This window comes from Chionomys nivalis, chromosome 18 (genome assembly GCF_950005125.1).
Source record: "Chionomys nivalis chromosome 18, mChiNiv1.1, whole genome shotgun sequence".
NCBI classification, from domain to species: Eukaryota; Metazoa; Chordata; class Mammalia; order Rodentia; family Cricetidae; genus Chionomys; species Chionomys nivalis.
Window position 1 is genome coordinate 46,579,448 of NC_080103.1, and position 22,809 is coordinate 46,602,256.

The 22,809-nt window shown below is 41.6% G+C and overlaps 1 protein-coding gene across 3 annotated transcripts; it reads left to right on the forward strand.

Annotated features, from left to right (window-relative positions):
- Nucleotides 1-6,698: 6,698 nt before the first annotated feature.
- On the forward strand, nucleotides 6,699-22,181 carry Trmt10a (tRNA methyltransferase 10A). Of its 3 annotated transcripts, none has more exons than XM_057793470.1 (8): nucleotides 6,699-6,806; nucleotides 10,219-10,415; nucleotides 11,383-11,545; nucleotides 14,359-14,430; nucleotides 15,362-15,436; nucleotides 17,039-17,188; nucleotides 18,785-18,890; nucleotides 20,641-22,181. In XM_057793470.1, exons 2-8 carry the CDS (start codon nucleotides 10,237-10,239, stop codon nucleotides 20,904-20,906), a joined length of 1,011 nt encoding a protein of 336 aa, XP_057649453.1. In that variant the 5' UTR covers nucleotides 6,699-6,806; nucleotides 10,219-10,236; the 3' UTR covers nucleotides 20,907-22,181. The 3 variants fall into 3 exon arrangements, with proteins under 3 accessions (XP_057649453.1, XP_057649452.1, XP_057649454.1); XM_057793469.1 differs by lacking the exon at nucleotides 6,699-6,806 and adding an exon at nucleotides 7,093-7,311; XM_057793471.1 differs by lacking the exons at nucleotides 6,699-6,806; nucleotides 17,039-17,188 and adding an exon at nucleotides 7,093-7,311.
- Nucleotides 22,182-22,809: the final 628 nt, after the last annotated feature.

Below are 22,809 nucleotides of genomic sequence, written 5' to 3' on the forward strand. Positions count from 1 at the left end.
CCCTATTAGATATAGATGTGGCAAGTCAGGATGTATGATAGCCCTGAGAAGAAAAGTCTATCTGTGTCATCAGAACACTTTGATCTGCTCTTGGGAAGAGTGTGGCACTGTGGGAGGGAGGGGAGGGGAGGGAGGGCAGGAGGAAAAGGAAAGAAAACTCAGGACACCCTGAATCACTCTGAAAAGCTCATCCTGTTTGAAAGTGTGATGGCATTTTTAATGTAGTAAGGGACTTAGCACTTTGGTGGAATCCTGAGGCACATACTCTGTTAAGAACATTCTTATAGTTTGGTGACAAGGCATGCTTGAATATATATACTATTTTAACAAATATTTAAAGATTTTCTTTGTCAAAATAAAGAAATATTAAATTACTAACTTTAATGAAAGTAAAATTGAGGTGTAAGTATGAGAGATTTGGAATCTTAGATAAAAACAGTCATTTTTTCAAAACAGAATTAAGCAAACATACATAAACACATATACACATACTTGTCAATAATCTGAAAAATCTTGTGCATTGTTCTAACCTAAAAGGATTCTAATACTTTGTCTGGTCACTCAGAACTAGGTTGACAGACTGAAGAGAACTAGTAAAAGTGATTTCAACAGACGCATATAAAAAAATAAAAATTTAATTTTGATAAAATGATAAAGAATGAATAACAAAATAATTTTATTGCACTTTTTAAAATGGAAATTTCAAACCTAACATAAAATGTCGAGTAGAAGCGCCAATTTCTTTTAAAGGTGTACATAATATAACTCAATTACGTTTACAGACCAATTATTTATAGGAATAAACAAATAAATTAATTTACAGCAGAAATGAAGTCAATAGTTCTAAAGCAAGTATTAAAAAAGTTATAAAATATTTAGGATGGGTCAAGAGATGAGGGATAGAGTGCAGAAGATGGCATTTGGGGACAGTGCTTGAAAAGTTTCCCAGAACTTTTGGAGAGCACTGGCTAACTCTGTAGCTGTCCAATCAAGTTACTGGCTTAGAACAACAGGATTTATCCTCTAGCCTGGAAGTCAGAACCTCTACAAGAGTATCATTCGCTGAAATCGAGATGTGGGAGCCATGTCCCCTTGGGCTCTCCTTGGCTGTGGCAATATTGAGGAACCCTGTTTGGTATTTTGTAAAAATTCTTCGATTTGAAACTCTGGACTATTAACTGTAGTTATTCCAGCAGAGGGCCACAGAGCTCAAGGCTTATTTTTATCACAGTTTGTGATGATCAATGTGTTCTATTAGTGGTATGGTTGCTTTAAGTCCCTGACTGATCAGAGTTGTCAGAATTCTCCATGTACAGTTATTCTTATTTTTTATTCCCATTCTTTACTCTAGACTCTTTGGAAGAAAGTAGTATGCTCAACCCCCCTCTTTAAAAAGGGAGCCGCATTCATCCCTAGCATGGAGCAGTGACATGAATTAATAGGGTTTCTTTGGCACGTTTCTTGTCTTCTCTTGCCCAATTACTTACTTAATCCTTTGCATTAGAACTCACAGATACTTTATACTTTGAGCCATAGCCCAATATTACTTTATTTAATCTTGCTATAATTGCTTATTTTTTTATTCATTCAGAGTTTTTTTCAGGGATTTAGGAAGGCGGCTTAGTCTCTAATGCATGAAAACCTGAATTCACATCCCCAGCACCCACGTAAAAGGTCAGGCATGGCTGTGCTCAGCTGCAAACCAGTATGGGAAGGAAGAGGAAGGAGGATCCCGCGGACCTGCTGGCCAACCGGTCTAGTCAATAGTTGCTCTCCAGATTCAGTGAGAGACTCTGCCTCAAAAAGTAAGGTCGTGAGCCATCGAGGAACATACCTGGTGTTGACCTCTGACTTCTACACACACACACACACACAAAGTGTGCTTGTGAACTCACAAGCATCCACACCCCCATATACAAGTGAATACTCACACACCCCTCCCCCAATACACATACTCACGAGTCCTTTCGGGTTTTGCTTTTGTGTTCCAGTGGCCTACCCCCACACTGGCATGTTTAGGTTTGAGTTTCCAGTGTTCACAGGCTGCTGGCTCACCTTCTGTGTTTTCCTACAATTCTTAGAATCAGGTATTTTCCCCGTGCTTTCTGGTTTCTTTTATTCATGAAAATCATAAAAACCTAAAAACTATATGGATAGCATGTTCTTAGGGTCTTGAATTTCTAGTACCTGAGAACATTTCTGAATTTACTTAGATCCTGGGTTTTCCACCAGCCCTTCAGATTCCTCCTTTAGGCTCTTTACAAATTTACTAGCTTTCTAGCTAAGTCACAAGGTGGGGCAAGCATTTTAATTTCAAGATCAGACCGTACATTGCTGGCACACAGACCAACTGGATTTTGTGTGTTAACTTTTTGTCCTAAAATTCTGCTCTACTTGCGAATTAGCGAAATGAGGATTTAGGAAACCTTTGTTTTTTTTTTTTTTTTTTTTTTTTTTTTTTTTTTTATAGAGAGAGACAATCATGCCATCTGAATTTTGCTTCTTTCCTTTCTCTGTTGATTTCACTGGCTAGATCTTTGGGCATGTCTTCTGCATACAAGCATTTTTTAATACTTATTCTTTTCTCAACTATTACTTTCTTATTTTTTGTTTTATTCATATTTTACCATTTAAAAATGTCTCCATGTTTAGTGTGAAATACCGGTTATAGTCCTCTCCTGCCTCTATCTGCCTCACTGTTAATTTTGTATTACTGCACCTTTAACTGGAATCCAACCATAATCCTGTGCAATATTCTTAAAAACATTTACTGTGAGTGTGCCTAGGCCATGGAGCTTGAGTGGAGGTCAGAGGGCAACTTTCAGGAGTCAAGTTACCGTCCACTATGTGGGTCCTGGAGATTGAGCTTAGGTCCTCGGGCTTAGCAGCAAGTATCCTTTATTCACTAAGCCATCTTGCTGGCTGGGCATTATCTGTACTTTAAAGGAGAGGGTAAAACTGCTTTTCTACTCTCACGACTACAAACACCTTTCTGTCACTTTGGTAAAATGGCACCCAAGGAAGGACCTGTGTCATGACCTTCATCTCTGCCCTTCCTTCACTTGCATCTGGCCTTGCTTTTTTCTCTTCCTGTCGTCTGGTCCTGTTCAATTTAGACCCAAGTAGTTTCTCCAAAGTGCTGGGCTTAGCCCCAGAGCGGTGCCCCCATACACAGGTTTTTTACAAATTCCACAGTGGCATCTTCAGAGCTTCCCGCTCAGTCTTCTACACTCACCGTGGACTGGAGAGCTTGCTAGACCACCTGCCACATTTCCTGTGGGTGTCAGGGAGCATGCCTTACAGTGCAGCAAATGTTCGGCAGTGACCCTCCTGTTGCCGGGGCTCTCAGGTTCTTTTGAGCCTAGTTACAGCAATCTGAGGCAGGTGGTCACACTGGCTACTCCACTTGTTTCTACGAAGACATACAGGGGGTTCGCAGACGTTCCTCCCTAAGCATTTTTCTAGCATCTTCAATATTCATGAATTACAAGGTGCTTTAAGATATCTTTTAAATTTTTTCTATATTTTCTAAGTCAACCCAAATGCCAGCTGAAATAATATAGTTGAGAAGCTGTTTCTTCTTTTAAGACAACTTTCAAGTCATGCTTTAGATTTGATTCCATTTGGACTCTCTAGTCTAAAATTAAAGTAGTCACAAGTGTTACCCTGACCCCCACCTACCATTCCCAACTTGTGAAGAGTACTCAGACTTAAAGTCATAACTAGATTGACAAAAATGGAATTTTTAGTGACTGTCCAATGTGGCCAAACATACGGAGAAGCTCACAATTGCATTTATTACCATGTTTTGTGTCCTAAAACTCTGCTCTATCTGAAGCTCTCTTCTTACTTTACAATCTGTGGTCCAACTTAAATTGGCTGCCAATTGTCTGAAAGCGGTGCACAGATATGATTTATTTAGGCTGCTCAATATTTATTTGTGGTTAAATCACATAAACTCTATTTTCTCCATAAATGTCATTGCAAGGCATACAACACAATGCTATGGACTAGATATGAATAGTAAAGAGGTTGCTATGGTGAAGCAAATTAACATATCCATCATTTCAGTCAACTAACTGTCTGCTTCCTTTGCAATGAGAGCGGCTCGAACCACTTCATCAGTACGAGAACAACAGCACAACAGTTCTGTGGCCTACAGTCCTCAGGTTTTGCATTCACTCTCGACTTGTTTATCTCAGACATGCTACTTTGACTTGCATCTTCCTCCCCTCCCCTGCGTGTCCCCTTCCTCATAACTGCCGCTTTATTCCGTTTCTGCATACCTGAATATTATTTTCCACACATAAGTGAGAACACAGAGTACTTTAGCTTAGTTCACAGCAGTGTCTTCTAAGCTCATTCATACTTAGGCAGAGGGCAAGGTCTCGTTTTCAGGACTAACAGCTCATTGTACATATTTAATAGTTCCTTAATCCATTCATTTGCTGACAGAGACAAAAACTAGATTCCCTATCTTGGTGATGGGGAATGCTACAATGAACGTAGTAGAGCAGATAGCTACAAGGCAGTGATATCATTTTCTCAGATTTAGGTATGTAGTTTTATTTTCAACTTCTCTAGAAACCTTTGTACTATTTTCTATAATGGCCTCTCAATATTTTAAAAAGCAAAGCAATGTCAATACCTAGAAACCAGATTTCACACAATTTCAACTTCTGGCTTCTCTTTCAAAACTTAAGGTCTGCTATCCTAAAGGCCACACTGCCACTTGGAGCTTGTACTGATTAAAAAGGAGATGCCCTCTCAGGCTTCCCTGCAGGTAACATCTCTCCTTGGTTACATTCTAGAATCCACAGATGTAACAGACCTGTGACCCATAGAAACCTCTTTTATTGGCTCAAAGTACAAGCATGTATGTTGGGTTTTAAGTCTGTCTCTATTTACATGCCTGCAGATGCCTCAGATTCCACACATATTCAAATCCAAACTTGCTAATTTTTTAAGTACAATTTCCTTCTAATGTTCTCTACATGACCCAGTCAATGGAATTGTATTTCTAACACTGTTCAAAAAAGAAACATCTTTAGAGCTATTCTTTCTCCTTCCTTCCTTGTTCTACCCAGTTTTTTCAGCCACTGGGTCTTTGCTTTCACTGGTCCCAGGGTTGCAAATTCTTTTTCTATCTTTAAATTTGGAAACTGCTTATTTTCCAAGATGGAGCAAAATCACAAGATCTCTGAAACCATGTGCTCAAGAAACATTCACTTGTTCCTTTATATCTATAAGCATCTTAAGTATACACTCACTTCTGGAGCCTTTAGGACAAAAATAACATTTAGTCGTTGTAGAAAATCCCAAGACAAACTCCATGGCTGTTAATAAATAAACATGACTCTTATAAATCAATGACTGCTTCATATCACATGACCTTACCTTACACTTTTTATATGCTTCTGTCTTTCTGCAGGTTTTGCTGGTACTTCTTTTTTTTTACACACTTCCGATTGATTCTGCAACTACAAAATCACCTAACTAAGTCAAATTTTGCTAACATCATTAAAATGAGGATTTTCCTCCTAACTTAAGGACTCTTTTAAATATCCAGGATGCTAGGCATTACCTCTAAAAATGTATCATTATTTATAAAACAGATCCCACAGGGGCAACTGAACAGCTGCTCAAAGATTTGGCACACTGTGATGCCAGCCTGAATCTAACGACCTACATGTGAAGGGCTCCCTATCCAGTTACTAATCCTTCCTCAGCTACTCTCTGCCCTGATATGGAGGCAGCTGAAAAAAGATGTCCTACTAACAGATCACAACCGATGCAGATTTCACGCCATGCTCAGTTAACAGAAATCTTGTAGATTCGTGAGATCCACACCAAAACCCTGGCTCACATCCCAAATAAAACCCAAAATTTTAAAGAAAGACTTCAGTTTTGCCACTAAATTCAGGACATTTCAGTTTTATCTAAGAGCATGTAACCATGTCCAAAGGGCAAGGATCAAGAACAACCTACATCATAGTTCTTTCAATATTGAAAGGGCAGTCTTCTATTTAAAAGTTTGAAAATTGTTTTTATTTCCAAATTTTACAATAGTCATCAATCAAAAAGGTCAAAAATTTTTTTAAAAAGGGTCAATCTGCATAACTGCTTTTTTTCCCTCGGTTGACTTGGTCTATATTTAGCAAAAAGATTATATAAGGTCAAATGTTACAAACGATGAAATATCACTAGTGTTTCACAAAATAGCATAGGAAAACCTCAAAGAATGGAGTGTAATGCGTATGTTTTTAGTAAGGATATAAAAAAAAAAAAAACCTTAAAATTACCAACTTCAATGCATTTTTACCAAGAACCTCACTTTTAACTTTTTTCCACTTAGGAAAACGTATGTGATACTGGCAACCTCTTCTACATAAATTAGAAATCATTTGGGCAACATCATCCTTTCAACACCGAAAGAATAAAAGCATTTCGTCTGTTTCGTATTTTAATTTTTATGAGTGGGGCTCTCCTCCTCTCCCGACTCGAGCTTATACTTGGACAAGACACCAATGAGTACCAATTCAGCGCCTGAAAACACCTCGCGCTGGCTACACGCTCTTCAACAAAACGCAAGCCTTGGCCCCAATCCCTGCAGGCCCCTCCCCTTCCCCAACGTAAGTTTGTAATTGGCGCAGCTCGATGACGTAAGCCGTAAATGCGTAACCACGCGTGCATCCACTGCCTCTGGGAGTTGAAGTTTCTGGAGGAGGACTGAGGCGTGGAGCAGCGGGCACTTCAGAAAGGCTGACTGACCGCACCGTGGCTTTCCCCAGCGGCCCCGCGGCTTGGTAAATATGGCGCTGCGGATGTGGCGCGGCTGCTCTTCGGTATCCTTTCGGATGCCAAAGGAACGCGAAACCACGCTGCCCTCCGCTGCAATCACGGCTTCCGGGGGGAGAGGGCAACAGCCTGGGAAGTAGTTGCCTGGTCTCCGAGGAAGTGACGTCAGATGGCGCGTCCCACGCCGCTCTCCCGCGGCCTTCTTGATTGGTCGGCTGCGTGCGTCCGCGCGCGCACGGCCCCCGGGGGCGCGCACGCGGGCCTGTGTGTGCGCGCGCCCTGGGCCCGGGAGTCTGTGGGTGTCTGTTGTTGGTGGGGGTCCGCGCCGGAAGTGGGACAGGAAGGGAAATGTGGAGTCTGCGGCCGCGCCCGTCGCCGCGCCGCGTTGTTGTTAGAAAGCGGGCCAGGCGCCGTCCCTGCCGCTCCTCGTTCTTCTCCCCTGCTCCCGATGGGCCCGGCGGTCGGATTTAGGGAGCCGAGGGCCGGTTGCTGCAGATGCGGCCGAGCCTCGTGGTGAGCCGAGGATGAGTTTAAGATCCACGAGTTGCCTGATGTCACTGAAATACTTTGTGTTTGAAATGTGGCTATTTGTGCAGAGGTGTAAAGAGACTAGTAGGGGATTATCACTGAAAAAAAAAAAACTGTCTTTTAAGATTTCCTCCCAAGCCAATCCTCTGGCGAAGGGCTTTGACAACCGAACAAAGGGCTGTTTTTACTGCGGAACTGACCAACATGTTAAAAAACAAAACAGAATAAAACCTGTTACCGGCAGGTCGTTGATTCCATTCTGCCGGTATTGCAACTTGGCAATTCCCGAAAACAAAACTTTAAAGCCACGAGGGTTTTTTTTTTAGCCGATGTAATAACAGCTGAGGTTTTTGTCTTTGGCCTTCGATGGTGTATGCTTTCCCCGCACACCAAATACCCTTAGTCATCGTTCAGTTCTGCGTTTTATAATCCCATCTATAACCTAGATCCATGAATTAGCCATCCATTTTTAAAAAATTGTACTTCAGTAAAATTTCACACTTAGATTCTATACTTTCTATGAAATGTCCTTAAATGCTCGATTAACTTGTCTTCATGGATGAAAATGTACCGTGAGCATCACTGCCGGTCAGGGAGGTTCCCAGGCTGTGCTATAGAGACTTACGTCATGACCCAGACTAAAATAAAGTATGCTCAAAAGTGCCATGTTTTGCATAACAGATAATTGCAGCAGATTTGTACACAATGTGTTTGTTGTGTGGTAGACAGTCGGAGCGGACGCTATCTTGGTAAAGTCTAGCCAAAATAAGATAGCCGGCTAGTGTTTTATCTGCGTTTCACGAAAATGTGTTTCAGTGCGTCTGGCTTATTTAAAGCTTAGGAAACTCACCCAGCACAACGTTTCGAGAATAGCTAAGATCAATTAATATTAGTTAGGACTAGTTCATGTTTCTTTATTTTTCGATAGGCTGTTCAAAAAACGTCACCATTCTGTGATAGGTCAAATTTAATTTGATACATTTTAGATGTGAAAGACAAAGGCGCCCCCTGGTGTAGGGGAGTGAGAAAACATGCCTTTTTCACAGCACTTCAGGTTTCTGAACAACAAACATTGAGAACTACTGAAAAATATTGCCATGGATAAACAGAAATTAGACATTTGTTTCATAAAATGTTTTCCTGTGAATTTTAGTTTTGCTTTTTTTTCCGAGACAGGGTTTCTCTGTGTAGCTTTGGCGTCTGTCCTAGTTTTGCTTTTAAGTTTGCATGTTTAATGAGCCTTGCTTTTCCCTTATTCCTGTACATTTTTGAGTTTAATAGCTTCAGCACCATCTGTCAACAGTGTGCAGTCAGCATGTCCCTTCAGAACCCCCACCCCCAAGGTTTTAAGTTACTGGGAAGTGCTAGGTTTGAGTCATAACACCATACTTCCTCTCTCTCATGTTTAACTAGGGTTCCTTTCAGGAGCATGGACATCTTTGTACTAATTTTGCAACACCACTAAAGAAAATCTCTCTCCCTTCTCCCCTCAGCAACCATTAACTGCAGATAGCTGTAGGGTCTCAGGATGCTCTCCCCCTGCCTACTGTTAACTGGGTAGAGGTCTCAGAGAGGGCTGGGGCCTTCCTCCCGCTCCATGCAAGAGTACTGATGACCCAGTGTTGTGCAGATCTCGCAGATCACAACCTCTGTGATTCAAGAGCATCAGTGATGCCATTCCTGGTGGACATCGTTCCACAGCCTGCCTCCCTCCCTCCCTTCCTCCCTCCCTCCCTCCCTCCTTCCTTCCCTCCCTCCCTCCTTCTCCTTCTCCTCCTCCTCCTCCTTCTTCTCTCTCTCTCTCTCTCTTCCTCTCTTTGGTTTTTCAAGACAGTTTCTCTGTGTAGCCCTGGATATCCTAGAACTTGGTTTATAGACCAGGCTGCCCTCGAACTCACAGAGATCTGCCTGTCTCTGCTTCCTGAGTGCTTGGATTAAAGGTGTGTGCCACCACTGTCAGGCTCATTTGTCGCTTTAATCAACCAAGTATTTTGAGTATATTCTGTATGCTAGATTTGTTTATGATGTCTTGTTTCATAGGAATGATTTAATACCTTTTCAATTCTGAATAAATCATCTCATGGCTTATTTTTAAAGTAAATCTAATTACAGTCAGCTCTCATAAGGTTATTGAGTATTAAGTTAGGTGATACACTATCAAACACAGGAACTGTTTGATAATACTCTTATTTCCACATCTACTCATTTTTCCTGTCAGTATGAAATAAGAATCAGCTAAATCTCAACTAATGTCCCACTGTACTTTGAAAGAATGTGAGAAGGGTGTCTCTGGTTACTATAGATCACAGTTCATTATTGAGGGAGGTCATGGCAGGATCTCCAGCAGAAACCAGAGTATGCTGCACAACGCCTGACTCCATTGCTCATGCTTAGTTAACTTTTTTATGTGGCCCAGGACCAGGCTTAGGGATGGAGCTACGCTCAGTGGCCGTCCCCTCCCCCATCGATAAACCATAAGACAATTTTTCACAGATCTGGCCACAGACAAGTACCATCTGGGCAGTCTCCCCATTGATCCTTCCTCCCATAACCCTGGGCTATGTCAGCTTGACAGCTGAAGCTAACTAGGGCAGTATCGGTGGGTTACAGCTCTCAAAACATAACCTGCTCTCTGAAAAGACTATGCTGACCTCAGTAGTATATGTAAACACCACTTCTCAGTCCTCTACCAGTACTGCCAACAAATGGTATTTAACTCATGTTTTACATAGTAAAAAAATCCTTGCCAATAAATGGAATTTTGCTATCTAAATTGGTATTTTTTTTATTACTGATTGGAGTTTGACATTTGTTGGCATCTGTTGGCCGTTTGGGTTATTTTGCTTTGTGTTTGTAAATTATCTGTTCATGTAAAAAATGTTGCTTTCCCAGTTTTCAGAAACAACAAATATGTCATCTGAAATGCTGCCAGCAACTCTCGAGACTCCTAACATGGAGAGAAAGCCAGGTGTGAGCGAAGAGGAAGGGCAGAAGCCAAGACTAGACGCGGGGACTGAGCCAATATCTAAACGACAGATGAAGAAGCTGCTGAAGCAGAAGCAGTGGGAAGAGCAGCGAGAACTGCGCAAGTACGTACTTCCGAGCAGGCTGCGTCTCATTCAGCAGCAGGTACTGCGCAAGTGCACTGCGCAAGTGCGTACTTCAGAGGAGGTTGCATCTCATTCAGCAGCGCGAACTGCGAAAGTAGACTGTGCAAGTGCTTACTTCAGAGCCGGCTGCGTCTCATTCAGTAGCGGGGTGTCGGCTCCTGTTGGTAGCTGTCTTCATTAAAACCGAAGCCATGAAAAACTAATGTTATGCGCGCTATTAGCCAACACTGAATTGCTGTTAAAACTGCACGTGCTTTGAACTGTGACTTCATTTTTTGCAATACTGATAATGTTAGGCTCAGCATCTTTTCTCTCCTTAAACTTCCTGAACAGCAGGACACCCATTGGAATAGCTGAGACAAGGGAGCCCACATCTGTGTCCTAGATATGGGTTAAAACAACAACACAGGAAGGTCAAACATTGGCCTGACATAGATGTGGCTAAAACAGGTTTTCATGAAAGCATCTAGGCTATACCCATTGTCTAATGCCAAAACTTAGACTAGAAAAAGTTAGTCTTTTATTTTTGTTCATTTAGTAAATTTAGTGAAATTTTCTTTTAGTATTCCCAATTATTGAACCGGATTATTGTTTTAGGGAATGAGTTATGAAAGTAAAATTCCTCATAAATCTTTAAGTTTTTCATTTTTTTGTTTTTTTAACTCTTAAGGCATAGTATAGTACCAGTAATGAAACTGTTGAATAATATATTTAGTTATTCATTAGAGAAAGCTTTATATTGTCTTTACAAAGTCATTTCCTCCATGTGTAGTTATTGCATGCAGTAAATAAAGCAAATAAAGCTGCTATCTGATTCTTGTACCCATAGAAGAGGTGTTTCCTAGAACCATGCCTGTTTACAAACATGATCAGTCTTTTGTTTAATTAGAAGTCTTGTGAATGTCTAAATAAACAAATAACAAAATGTTTTGTTTACAAATTTTAGGGAAAAACGAAAAGAAAAGCGCAAGAGAAAGAAATTAGAACGGCAGGGCCAGCTGGAATCCGGCTCAGATGGAAGCGACAGGAAACGCATTCGAAGAAATGTCGTTCACAGCAGCCTCCGCCTTATCATTGACTGTAGCTTTGATGATTTGATGGTGTTAAAGGTATCACAAGGTTCCTTTATCTGAACTAGGCTAAATCACTCTTATTCTCATATGTAATATTACAGATGTATTAAACTGCATCTTGAGTTTTTCAAAATTTCTTATTCCTAAATTAAGAGCTTTGATATGTATATGCATATTTATGCTTATGTTTATATGTGCATAGGTACACATTTTCCCATAATTAGATAGTAAAACGTTATAGCTATATTTTAGTTATAAAAAATCTATGGAATTACTGTGATGGCACATGTCTGTAATCACTTGGGAAACTGAGGCAGCCTAGGTTATATAGCACATTTGAAATAAGCCTGAACTAGTGAGATCCTGTTTCAGAATTTGTTTTTAAAAAGTCTGTAGCATGACTGGAGATATGGCTCAGTTTTGTTGACAGAGGTTTCTGTCCCATCTGGTCCTGCAGCCGTTCAGACCCAAAGAAAAATCACAGAGGCCTACATTAATTATAAACTGATTGGCCTATTAGCTCAGGCTTTCTTATTAACTAATTCTTTTCTTAAATGGTTTTATTGAGCTCTACATTTTTCTCTGCTCCCCTCCCTGCCTCTCCCCTCCCCTTCAACCCTCTCCCAAAGTCCCCATTTATTAACTAATTCTTACATCTTACATTAACCCATAATTCTTGTCTGTGTTAGTCATGTGGCTTGGAACCTTTTATCAGTGAGGCATTCTCATCCTGCGTCCTCTGTGTCTGGGTGACAACTGCGGACTGATTCTTTCCTCTTCCCAGAATTCTCCTGCTCTGGTCGCCCCACCTGTACTTCCTGCTTGGCTACTGGCCAGTCAGTGTTTATTAAACCAGTACAAGTGACAAATCTTTACAGGGTACAAGATCATTGTCCCACAGTACTTCCCCTTCCATTTTTTTTTCAGAACAAGAACTCTGAATCTAATCTCCTTTGTTTAACGTTTTCCTGACCATTATCCATAACAACTTGAAACCAAAACACTCTAAACAAAGACAAACATCCATAATTCATTTTTTTGGAATGTGGGCATAGTTTTCTAGCTACTTCATGCTAATTGGGAGCATTGATAATCTTATTCGGACCTAAAGAAAATTTAGGAATATAGTCAAGTCCTGACTGATAAATGAATCCACAGCCTTTTGTTTCCTGTGGGAACAAAAGCAAATCCTCTTCTCCAAAGTAACATATCTTTTGACTTAAATTTTGAAGTCAAAGCATTTTCAAAATATATATGTTGGATTAATCAGCAGCATTTATAATCAAATGTCTTTTAGCAGCTGTTGTTCCTTCCCCAGCCATCAAACAATTCAAAGAGAACATAATAACATATGGATCCAGACTCTCTGTGTATTTTCCATCTTTACATGGCTTTATTTTTAAACTCAACTTCTTTTATTTTTAATTTTTGGTTTTTTGAGACAGGGTTTCTCTGTGTATCTTTGGCTATCCTGGAACTCATTCTGTAGACCAGGCTGTTCTTGAACTGACAGAGATCCCCCTCCTTCTGTCTTCCAAGTGCTGAGATTAAAGTTGTATGCCACCACACCCAACTACTCTTTCTATCCTTTTTCTTTTCTCTCCCAAGCCTACATATATTTTTAAACACACTATAAACCATTTAGAGGTTTTTATCCGCCTGAATCTATCTTTACTATATACCTCTCTTTTTCTGACCACATGAGTCTTTAATTTGCTAAGCAATATGGCTAGGATTAAAACCATGGCTTTGACTGCTGGATCCACCTCATTCCTTAGCTTTTTGAGAGTCTAGCTTCATGGCGGAGGTACTTTATTGCCACAGTTCTAGAGTTTAAAGGTTTCTGCCACCACCAAGAAGCATGCTGTTGGCTATTCATAAACACTATTGTTGTGTTTGGTGGTGGGGCCTCTTCAAAGAGCTGCAAGTTTTTTTCAGCTGAGTCAGGAAGCCTCTCTTAAATGAGACACATTTGCCTCTAGCAAATAGAGCCCACCTGAGATGCTGGTGCTTAACTCTATTCTTTTTTTTTTTTTTTTTTCCCCGAGACAGGGTTTCCCTGTGGTTTTGGAGCCTGTCCTGGAACTAGCTCTTGTAGACCAGGCTGGCCTCGAAAGGCGTGCGCCACCACCACCCGGCAACTCTATTCTTTTTGTGTCTCGACTTCCTTCCCAAACTCTTTCAGGTTTTAAGTGGATTTGGTTGTCCATGTTGGTGCTGTTTTGCTGGTGTTGCAGAGGACCCAGGTTTGGTTCCCAGCATCCATGTGGTGACTCACAGCCATGTGGAACTTCAGTTTCAAGGCATCTGACCCTCTTCTTCTGGCCTCCAGAGGCACTGCATTTCATGGTGCACATACATATACCCAAGCGCACAAACACGCACAAATTTTACTAGTGACACTGGGGTAAAGTGTGGAAATAGCATGGTCTAGAAAGAAGGTATTTTTGTTGTCTATTAAGACAGCATCAACGAGCATTTTGAATAGATAGAGACTTTAAAGGACAGGACACGTTAACTTATAGCAATTTTATCAGTATGTAGGAAAATCAAATGAAAACTATCACAACAGTGATACTTTGAGACAAGGTTTTTCTGTGTTGCTCTAGCTGTCCTGGGACTAGCTTTATAGACCAGTCTGGCCTCAAATTCACAGAGATCCGCCTGCCTCTGCTTCCCAAGTGCTGGGATTAAAGGCGTGTGCCACCACTTCTGTGGCTGCCTTTACATTTTAAAAAAAGATTTTTGCCTACCTAGCCGTTCCTTCTGATTATTCTATCCCTGTAATACCACAGAATGGCCTTAGATGATTTTGATAATTCTGTTTTTTAAATTGTGCTATTTTATAGGATATTAAGAAGCTTCATAAGCAGATTCAACGTTGCTATGCAGAAAACCGACGAGCATCACATCCTGTGCAGGTGTGTATGAAATGTGAAAAGAACTCAGTTTTCTTTCCCATCTCCCATGACAAGAGGCATGGATTGTTCCAGTTGCGCTTACCTGAGAGCCTTAGAGGTTTCTTGTATCACCACTCTTGTACATTTTAGTGTCTGCTCACTGCTGTCTAGTTGGGTGTCCTTGTTTTAGGGCATGTGTATGTTTTCACACCAGTTTCTCAGCTTTGGACTCCCCCAGCCGTGGGGAGTGGGAAAGGAGGGAGGTGGGCTGCCCCTGTACTGATGTTTTATACTTCCTGTACTGGTGCGCAGCTGGGCCTCTTAGCAGTGTGTCTGTCTGTTTTACATCTCCCTTTGAGTCACTGACAGTTCTGAAGAGGATTTCTTAAACTTAGTTTAAGTGATTGTGGAGACTTTTTGACTACTGTTGTGACTACTGCCTCAGAGACATGATGAGCCAAAGAGCTGCCCAAAATGCTGTGCTCGTGTGTGTGTGTCTCACCACACGGGAGTAGTGTGGACTGTTTTCCTATAATTCTCCACCTATCTCAGTGACAGTCTTTACCTTTTTTTTTCCCGTCACAACGCCCTCAGTATCCTTGATTCAGCTGTGAAATGGGTGTCAGGGAAGGCTTTTCAGCAGCAAAGCTAACAACTGTAATAGTGGCAGCAGCACCTACCGGGGAGGTGGATGAGAACCTGGTGAAGGCGGGGAGTTTGCAGGGTGGTCCTCAGTGGCAGAGAGGGATGGAAAGGTGCCGGGGTGCTGCAGCCAATGGGTCAGCACGTCTCCTTTCTACCTCCTATTCCAGGGGTGATCACAAGTTCTTTTTTTCTAAATCAGTGAAAAATATTTTGCCTTCCACTGGTGATCAGATGAGTGATGAGGGAAGTAAAATATTGAACTAATCGGATCATTTTCCTTCCTTTTCTCTTACCAATTGCTCCTCAGTTTTATTTGACAAGCCATGGAGGTCAACTGAAGAAGAACATGAATGAAAACGACAAAGGATGGGTCAACTGGAAGGTAGTGGAGCAGTCCTCTCTCGTGTGATCTCATCTAAGTGTGCCATCACGTCTGTGTCTAGAGTTTCACAGGGAGAAGCAGAGAGAGAGAATGGCGTGTCTGCTCATTAGTAATCACTCTCATAAGTCATATCTGCTAGTTTAGAGTTTATAAAAGAAATATCTCAAAACCTTACTCTAAAATTTGAGTGTCTCTACATCTAAATCCAGTCACCAAACGTGGCTGTAAACTCCTCAGATGTGAGTTTCTGGCTCGTGAGTTGGCGTGTGCTGTAAATGTGAGATACCTGCTGGATCAGGAAAGGGGGCGGGGATAGGACGTGGGCGTAGTGCGTTAAAATATGTTGAAGTTAATTCATCTATTTTTTATTTTTTACTTTTCTAGCAGATTTAAAATTTGTTTGTGATGTATAATTTCCCTGTTTTAGGTATTTATAAAATTGTGGTCTGCTTGGCTCGGTACCAGTGCGGCTAGCTTGGCTAGGTGCAGATGTGGCAGCTTGGCTGGGTGCTTTTCTGTTGACAGGAGTGCTGTGCTGTGCCCGTACATGTTATCTTACTGTCGGTTTTCAGCTCTCAGGGTCCATCTTTCTCTCCTAGTGCCTACTAATCTAATAGCTGCATTCATTAAAAGCATATAATATGGACATACGCAAGATTATCCTTAGCAAGTCTTTTAGACATGTGTCTCTTTTTCTATGAAATAATGAATACACTAGACAGGCATACTTTATAGTTTGTGTCTTGCCAAGCTTATATTTATATCCTTACTTTTCTAGAGAAAAACAGATTCAGTGGCATCTAGTTACTCAGATGCTTCTTGAGGCCACTGTTAAGTGCAGGAGTCAGATTCATCACATATTGTTTTCCAGAAAAGGAATTATATTAATCAATAGCATACAATTTAAGTGTCTGCGTCAGGGAATTTTCTTTAAGATTATTGTATAAAAGTCAGGGTCTGGTAACATATCGTTCAGGCGATTCACATGACTTGAAAAATCCAGGCTGGCAGCTCTTACCCAGTCTTGTATCTCTGAAGTGACCATTTTGGTCAAGAAGCTTTCAAGTTTCTCTCCTTATAGAAACAGACACATTCAGTTGATTAAGCTGGCAAGCGTTTCCTTCTGTTGATTCACATAGGAGATGTAATCGGAAAAGGCATTTCTTGTCTGGAGAACACTCTGATCAAGAAGGGAGGAAAATACATTCTTATTGTTTACTGTTGGAACAGAGATAAATGAGGAAAATAGGCTGGTGCCATATTCAGGAGAGAGCTCCTAAGTTAAGGAGTTTGGAGGTGACCCTCCAGGAAAGGGCTGAATAACGAACAGCATGTGACATTTAAGGAACTTAGCTTGCCGTCAGTGTGTGGGATTAGTTAGGGACCGAAGCCCCAACCAAAGAAAGGTTAGTAGAACACGCCAGTGACTGAGCTGTGAGGTGAGGAGTTGGTTATGAACTTTAAATGCTGTTCTGGCAATAGCCTCTCAGACTCTCAGATGCTTTTGGACAGGTTTCTCTTGGGAAAAGAGGATAATTATTTTTAGTCAGCTTTCATCATATCCTGCTAATATTATACAGTCATTCTCTTTTCTTTTCAAAGGATATCCACATCAAACCAGAGCACTATAGTGAACTCATAAAGAAAGAAGACCTGGTTTATCTGACGTCAGACTCTCCTAATGTCCTGAAGGACTTAGATGAGTCAAAGGCCTATGTGATCGGAGGGTTAGTGGACCACAACCACCACAAGGTACTGTGCTCTGCTCCTGCCTCCGTCTGTGTTTCAGTGACGGAGCCCTAGGAATGAGCACCTGTCACTGCGGTGGTGACCTAAGTGAAGCAAAGCGCTTTACCTTCTTGACCCCACCCTGCAGCTCAGGGAGCTCAGTGCGGTTGTTTTCTAAGTTCCACACGTGCAGGAACAAGGAAATGAAGCCTAACGTCAGCCATGCTAGGTGGCAGAGCAGATTATTGGAGATGACGGATTGCTGCCGAGCCTACGTGTGTAGGCTGCGCTGTGTTGCTAGGGGCTTTGGTGCTAATGAAGTGCTAAGCCTTTGAAGTTCTTATCAATTTTTTAAAAAGTGGTTTTTATCTTATATATATGGAATGTTTTGCCTGCATGTGTGTCTGCACCATGTGCTTGCCTGATGCCCTTGAAGGTCAGAAAATGTCATGACCTCTGGAACCGGACTTGCAGAAGCAGTGAGTCACCATGTGGATTCTGGGAAATGAGCCCAGTCCTCTACAAGAGCAGTTATCTCTCCAGCTCTATAGTAGTTTTTAAATATATGATTTTTCCAGTTATTTTTCTCTCCTATCCTCCTTTCCTCACCTCATGTTTTTGTGGAGATAAAAAGTTGCACAACACCGTTTTCTGACGAGAGTGTTATTGTGTGCGTACTCAGTTCATTCTTTCTTTCTAAAGGAATATTGTCAGCACAGTATATGAAGGAACTGTGTATTCTTCGGCAGCAGTGTGTATATCCACTTTCTGCCATGTCACGGGTGACCACATCTGCCTGTCCAGCAGTGGTTACACAGCTGTGAAGCACCACGGTGTAATATGGCAGAGAAACTGGATTTGTTAAATCGTAATCTTGAGGTTGCCAGGTGTGACTTGGCATTGTGTGAGCAACTCTAGAACATCAAAGGAACCCTGTCTCCAACCTTTCTGTTGTTCTCAGTGGAACAGTCTAGCTTATAATTTATGCAGATTCTCTGCTCATGTTGTAATAAGCTAGTTTTCTCCAAAAGCCCCTGGCTCCTCTCATCCTTAACCCTGCCCCCAATATGCTAAGTACTTGTTGAGAAGATTCAGCTTACACTTCCTGCATGGCCTTCTGGGAATTTTCATCTGGGATAGACATAGACTTCAAGCATTTTATGTTTGAGAGAATACAAACTTCCTATCTGTTTTTTAGTTGATGAAAGGGAAATCAACTATAAGGACATTGAAATGCTTTTCAGTCGGGATCCATTTCACTGCCGTTCTTGCCTCAGTGTGTGACTGAAACTGAACTTTCTTTATACATTTTACTCTCACAGAAAGAGTGATGGTGTTTCCCTCTGAATTCAGTTTAACTCTGTGAGGAATGGGGCTGGGGCTGGGAAAGATGAGAAAACAGACCCGCTGGGATTCCTTGTTCTGCCACTGAGAGGCTTCTAACTGCTGGGAATGCCATTTCTTCTCCTCCAGGAAGTGAGGTGGTTAGTTCTGGGTCCTCTTCCTGTCAGGACTGAAACGCACACGCTCTTCAGATAATGTTTTCTACACTGAAGTCCTGCAAAAGCCCTACACTCTCATAGACTGCACAGCATCTAAGTCCCAGTGTCTGTATTGCAGGGACTCACGTTTAAACAAGCGTCCAGTTACGGGATTGAACATGCCCAGCTGCCTCTGGCTGACTTTGTGAAGATGAACAGTCGGAAGGTCCTGGCAGTCAACCATGGTAAGCCGCAGAGGTGGCTGAAGGTGGAGCTGAGGGAGCTGGGAAGGAGACCATGCATCTCCCATTGCGACAGTAGGAAAGGGAAGTCGGTTTATTAGAAATAGAGTGAGGACTTTAGGGATTTTTGAATTTACCAAAGTGTAAAAACAACAGGCTCTAATCTCGTGATGCGCAGATACTTGTTATTAGCTTATGGGGTGCTTCCTCTTAGATCTCTTCCTGTGGTGGGTCTCTCAGCGTTGCTAATCCGGGACCTGTCCTTCTGTCCCTCACTTGATCATAGTTTTGATGAAGCAATTGATTATTAGTGATCATGTGATATTCCAGTCACTAAATAGATAATCATGTAATCATTCTCCCATTGTTGAGTATTTTAAACTTGGATTGATTTTTTGAATAACACTGTGATATACCACTGCTTAGATATAATTCATTGCCTTAAGTTTTATTTATATTATAATTAAAATTTTTTGAGGCAGGGTTTCATTAAGTTGACCAGGTTGGTCTCAGCCTGCCTCTTCTTCCATCATGAATGTTGAGATAAAAAGCATGTGCTACCATGATACCCAGCTTCAATGATTTTTTAAGATTTATTTTTATTCTCTGTGTATGAATGTTTGGCCTGCATGTATGTATGTGCACCAAGTGCATGTCTGGTGCCTGTAGCGGCTAGAAGAGGGAATTAGATCCCCTGGAACTGGAGTTATAGGTAGTTGTAAGCAACTATGTGGGTGTTAGGAAATGAACCCCAGTCCCTTATAAGAGCAGCCAGTGCTCTTAACCACTGAGCAATCTCTCTAGCCCCTTTAGTTCATTTTTTAAAGGAACAATTTTAGTCAGTACACAACAGTTAAATACTTTTTATGTAATGGGCTTTATGGGATTAGAAAAATGAAATTATTTATTCAAGGACAAATTTCTTTGAAAACCTTTGATACTTAGTGGAAATTACTTTTCTACAAAATTATCTAGAGAGCCCTCTCATAGTGTGGTGAACTTAGGGATGGCATGGTTTCCTTTCTACTAATGTGAAAGCAGAAGACACCTTGGAGTGATTCTCTGCAGGGAAGACAGAGGAGATGCAGCTGAGTGCCCAGCATCTGTCTTCGAGCTGTCTATAGTACATAGAGATGGAGAATAATGGGACCTCAAAAGGTCCTCTCTTGATTGTAATGGACAAACAACCTAGTAAGTTTCTGGAGCTTAAGAACTGACTGAGAAAAGCTGGAAAGAACATAAAGACTAGAGAACCATGGTGCAGTTTGTCCCTGGTAGCCAAAAGGAGGAAGGAGATGGCACAATTAGTAAAAACTCAGAGATAAATATTGGGGGTTAACCTGAAGATCAGAAAAGCAAAGCAGCCAGCTTACCTCTACCTCAGAAATGGTGATTCTGCCTCCAGGAATCTCAGAATGAGATTGAGCCCGAGAGCTGGCTCCTCCCATCGTATATTCCTTTCTAGGGCTAGAATTAAAGGTGTGCACCACTATCACCCAGTTTCTATGGCAAACTAGTGTAGCTACTGGTATTAAAGGTGTGTGTTACCACTGCCTGGTCTGTAAGACTGACCAGTGGGGCTGTTTTACTCTCTGAGCTTCACGCAAGCATTATTTATTAAAATACAAATGAAAAATCACTAACGGAGGAGGTAAGAACTTGGCAGTGACTAGGACAAAGTAGCACGCAGCACAAGGGTCGCATTGTAGACAGTCTGCAGTGTCGTGGTGACTGTGATTTGTCCTTGTTGCAGTGTTTGAAATTATCCTGGAGTTCTTGGAAACAAGAGACTGGCAAGAGGCATTTTTTACAATCTTACCCCGGCGGAAAGGAGCTGTTCCTGCACACAAAGGCTGTGAAAGCTCTCCTCAGGACCAGCAGCCCCGGCCAGAAGGATGGGACAGTTCCAGCGAGGGAGAGTATTGCGGGAATGACCCCGACTCACCACAGAAGGAAGAGCAGGGCCAGCAGGGCCAGCAGAGCAGCCCAGTGTCCTCAGTGAGTCCTGTCCCACAGTGACCAGCCTTCCCTTGCTGTCTACACATTAGGAGAACTCAGAGAGGGTGGTACCACCAAATTCTCAGACCACAAGAAAATCCATTTTCTCTCATCACTGTTGTGGAATTTGAAATCTTGTCAAGAGTCAACGATAATGAACACTCTAAACACCAAGAAAGGATTGTTTGGTTTTCTGTGAGAAGACTTAAAGGTATCATTTCAAAGTTGTTTTAAGCCTCAAATCAGAGTCATGGAGAATGTTACCGTAGTCTTAGGTGTTTATTCTCCTTCATTTGCTGGAGCATCTTCTTCAGAACGTGCCTTCTGACCTTCAGCTTTGTTCGTTTATGTTCCCATCAGTGACTGTTTGTCTGATTCTATTGGAGCAGATTTCATGCGCATTCTGTGTGTCTACTACAATGTTGAACTCGGAAGGCTGCCCTTCTGTCTGTAACTTTTGTGTTCAGTATAGTTCTTTCTAAGAAATAAGTTAATTCTAAGAGAAATACCAGTTGTTTGCTGGTCTCAGTAATTCATTCATTTTGGATAGTGGAACCCATTCTTGTGCCTCCCTTGTGATGCTTTCTCATACTTCTGAAATAATCACAAGAATAATCTTACATCCCTTAGTGACAGTAATTAATTCAGTTACAAAATTAAATTTTTTATGACTAGATTATTTTACAATATTATTTTTGAAGGATCAATTTGTCTTTACCCCAGTTTAAAGCAAAAAGTAATATCTTTTCTTTCTATATATTTTTCATGTAAATAACATATATCTCTCTATATGTTAGCTTTTAATGTGAATATTGTGTATCTGCCTCCTACTATACTATCCTAACTAATGTAAATGTGTGTTTCTCTAAACGACATAAGCTTACAGGAAAATGTGCACGTTTAGCTCTTGTGTTTTAGTCCACGATTACATATAATCCATGTATCGCTGTGGAATGGCTGTGGGGAACGCACTAATGCCCAAATCCAAAATTAAACAGGAGTTTGGAAACTGATGAGGGGGGAGCAGAGGGGAGCTGCCCAGCTTCTGCGTGGTCATTCCAGAGGAGTGTGCACAAGTGCAATGGGAGCTCCCAGTTTATTATATAACGTGTATGTGTGCTGGCGTCACACTTAGGTGCAAGCCTGTGTGGAAGATTCAGTAGTGATGTTCACTGTCTCTTTTTGTTGCTTTTTTCTTAGTTATCTGTTGTAGCTAGTTATTTCAAAGTCTATAAACAATGGATGTAAATATCCACACTACAGTTCTGAGAGAATAAAGTTCATGTTGTCACTGTATTGTCCAAGGTTTGTATTTTGTGAGAGTTCCCTGTGCCTATGTTTGAACACTTGGTCTCCCCTGGTGGCGCTGTTTTGGAGGTTGTGGGAATTTTGGGAGGTAAAGCCTTGCTGGAGGAAACGTGTCACGGGGGTGGGCTTTGAGGTTTTATAGCCAGTTCTGTTCTTGTTCCGTTTCCTTTGTCCAGGTAAAATGTGACAGGTGCTTCCTAGCTGTCTGGCCACTTAGACCTGCTGCTGGCCTGCCCTTCCCCTGCCCTTTGTCAGGACATTCTGTTATGCAGCCAGAGAAGAGTGACTACTCCATGCCTCCCACCGATTCTATGTGGGATAGAACCCTATTGATTATGAAAGTGAAGGAAGTTATCTCAAGTACCACGTGGTTTAGTTTTTATTAATTGCAAAAGCTCTGTATAGGTTTCTGAGGTGTACTGTAAGAAGTCAACACAGGCTGAGCAAGCTAAAGTAACCACAGTTTAGTCTCTACAGCTTCAGAATCAAGCATGGTAGGACCACACTCCTGCCTGCCGGTATTGTAAGGGCACCCGCACACAGGTGGCACACACACATACATTTAAAACAGCATACCTTTCAGCATCGGCCAGAAGACAAGAATCAGTACTCACTT

What these genes read in the sequence shown, in the direction of transcription:
- Trmt10a (XM_057793469.1), top strand. An exon ending in ATGATTTGATGGTGTTAAAG is followed by an intron (nt 11,546 to 14,358) that starts GTATCACAAGGT and finishes GCTATTTTATAG; the next exon opens with GATATTAAGAAGCTTCATAA. An exon ending in TGGACCACAACCACCACAAG is followed by an intron (nt 17,189 to 18,784) that starts GTACTGTGCTCT and finishes TCTGTATTGCAG; the next exon opens with GGACTCACGTTTAAACAAGC.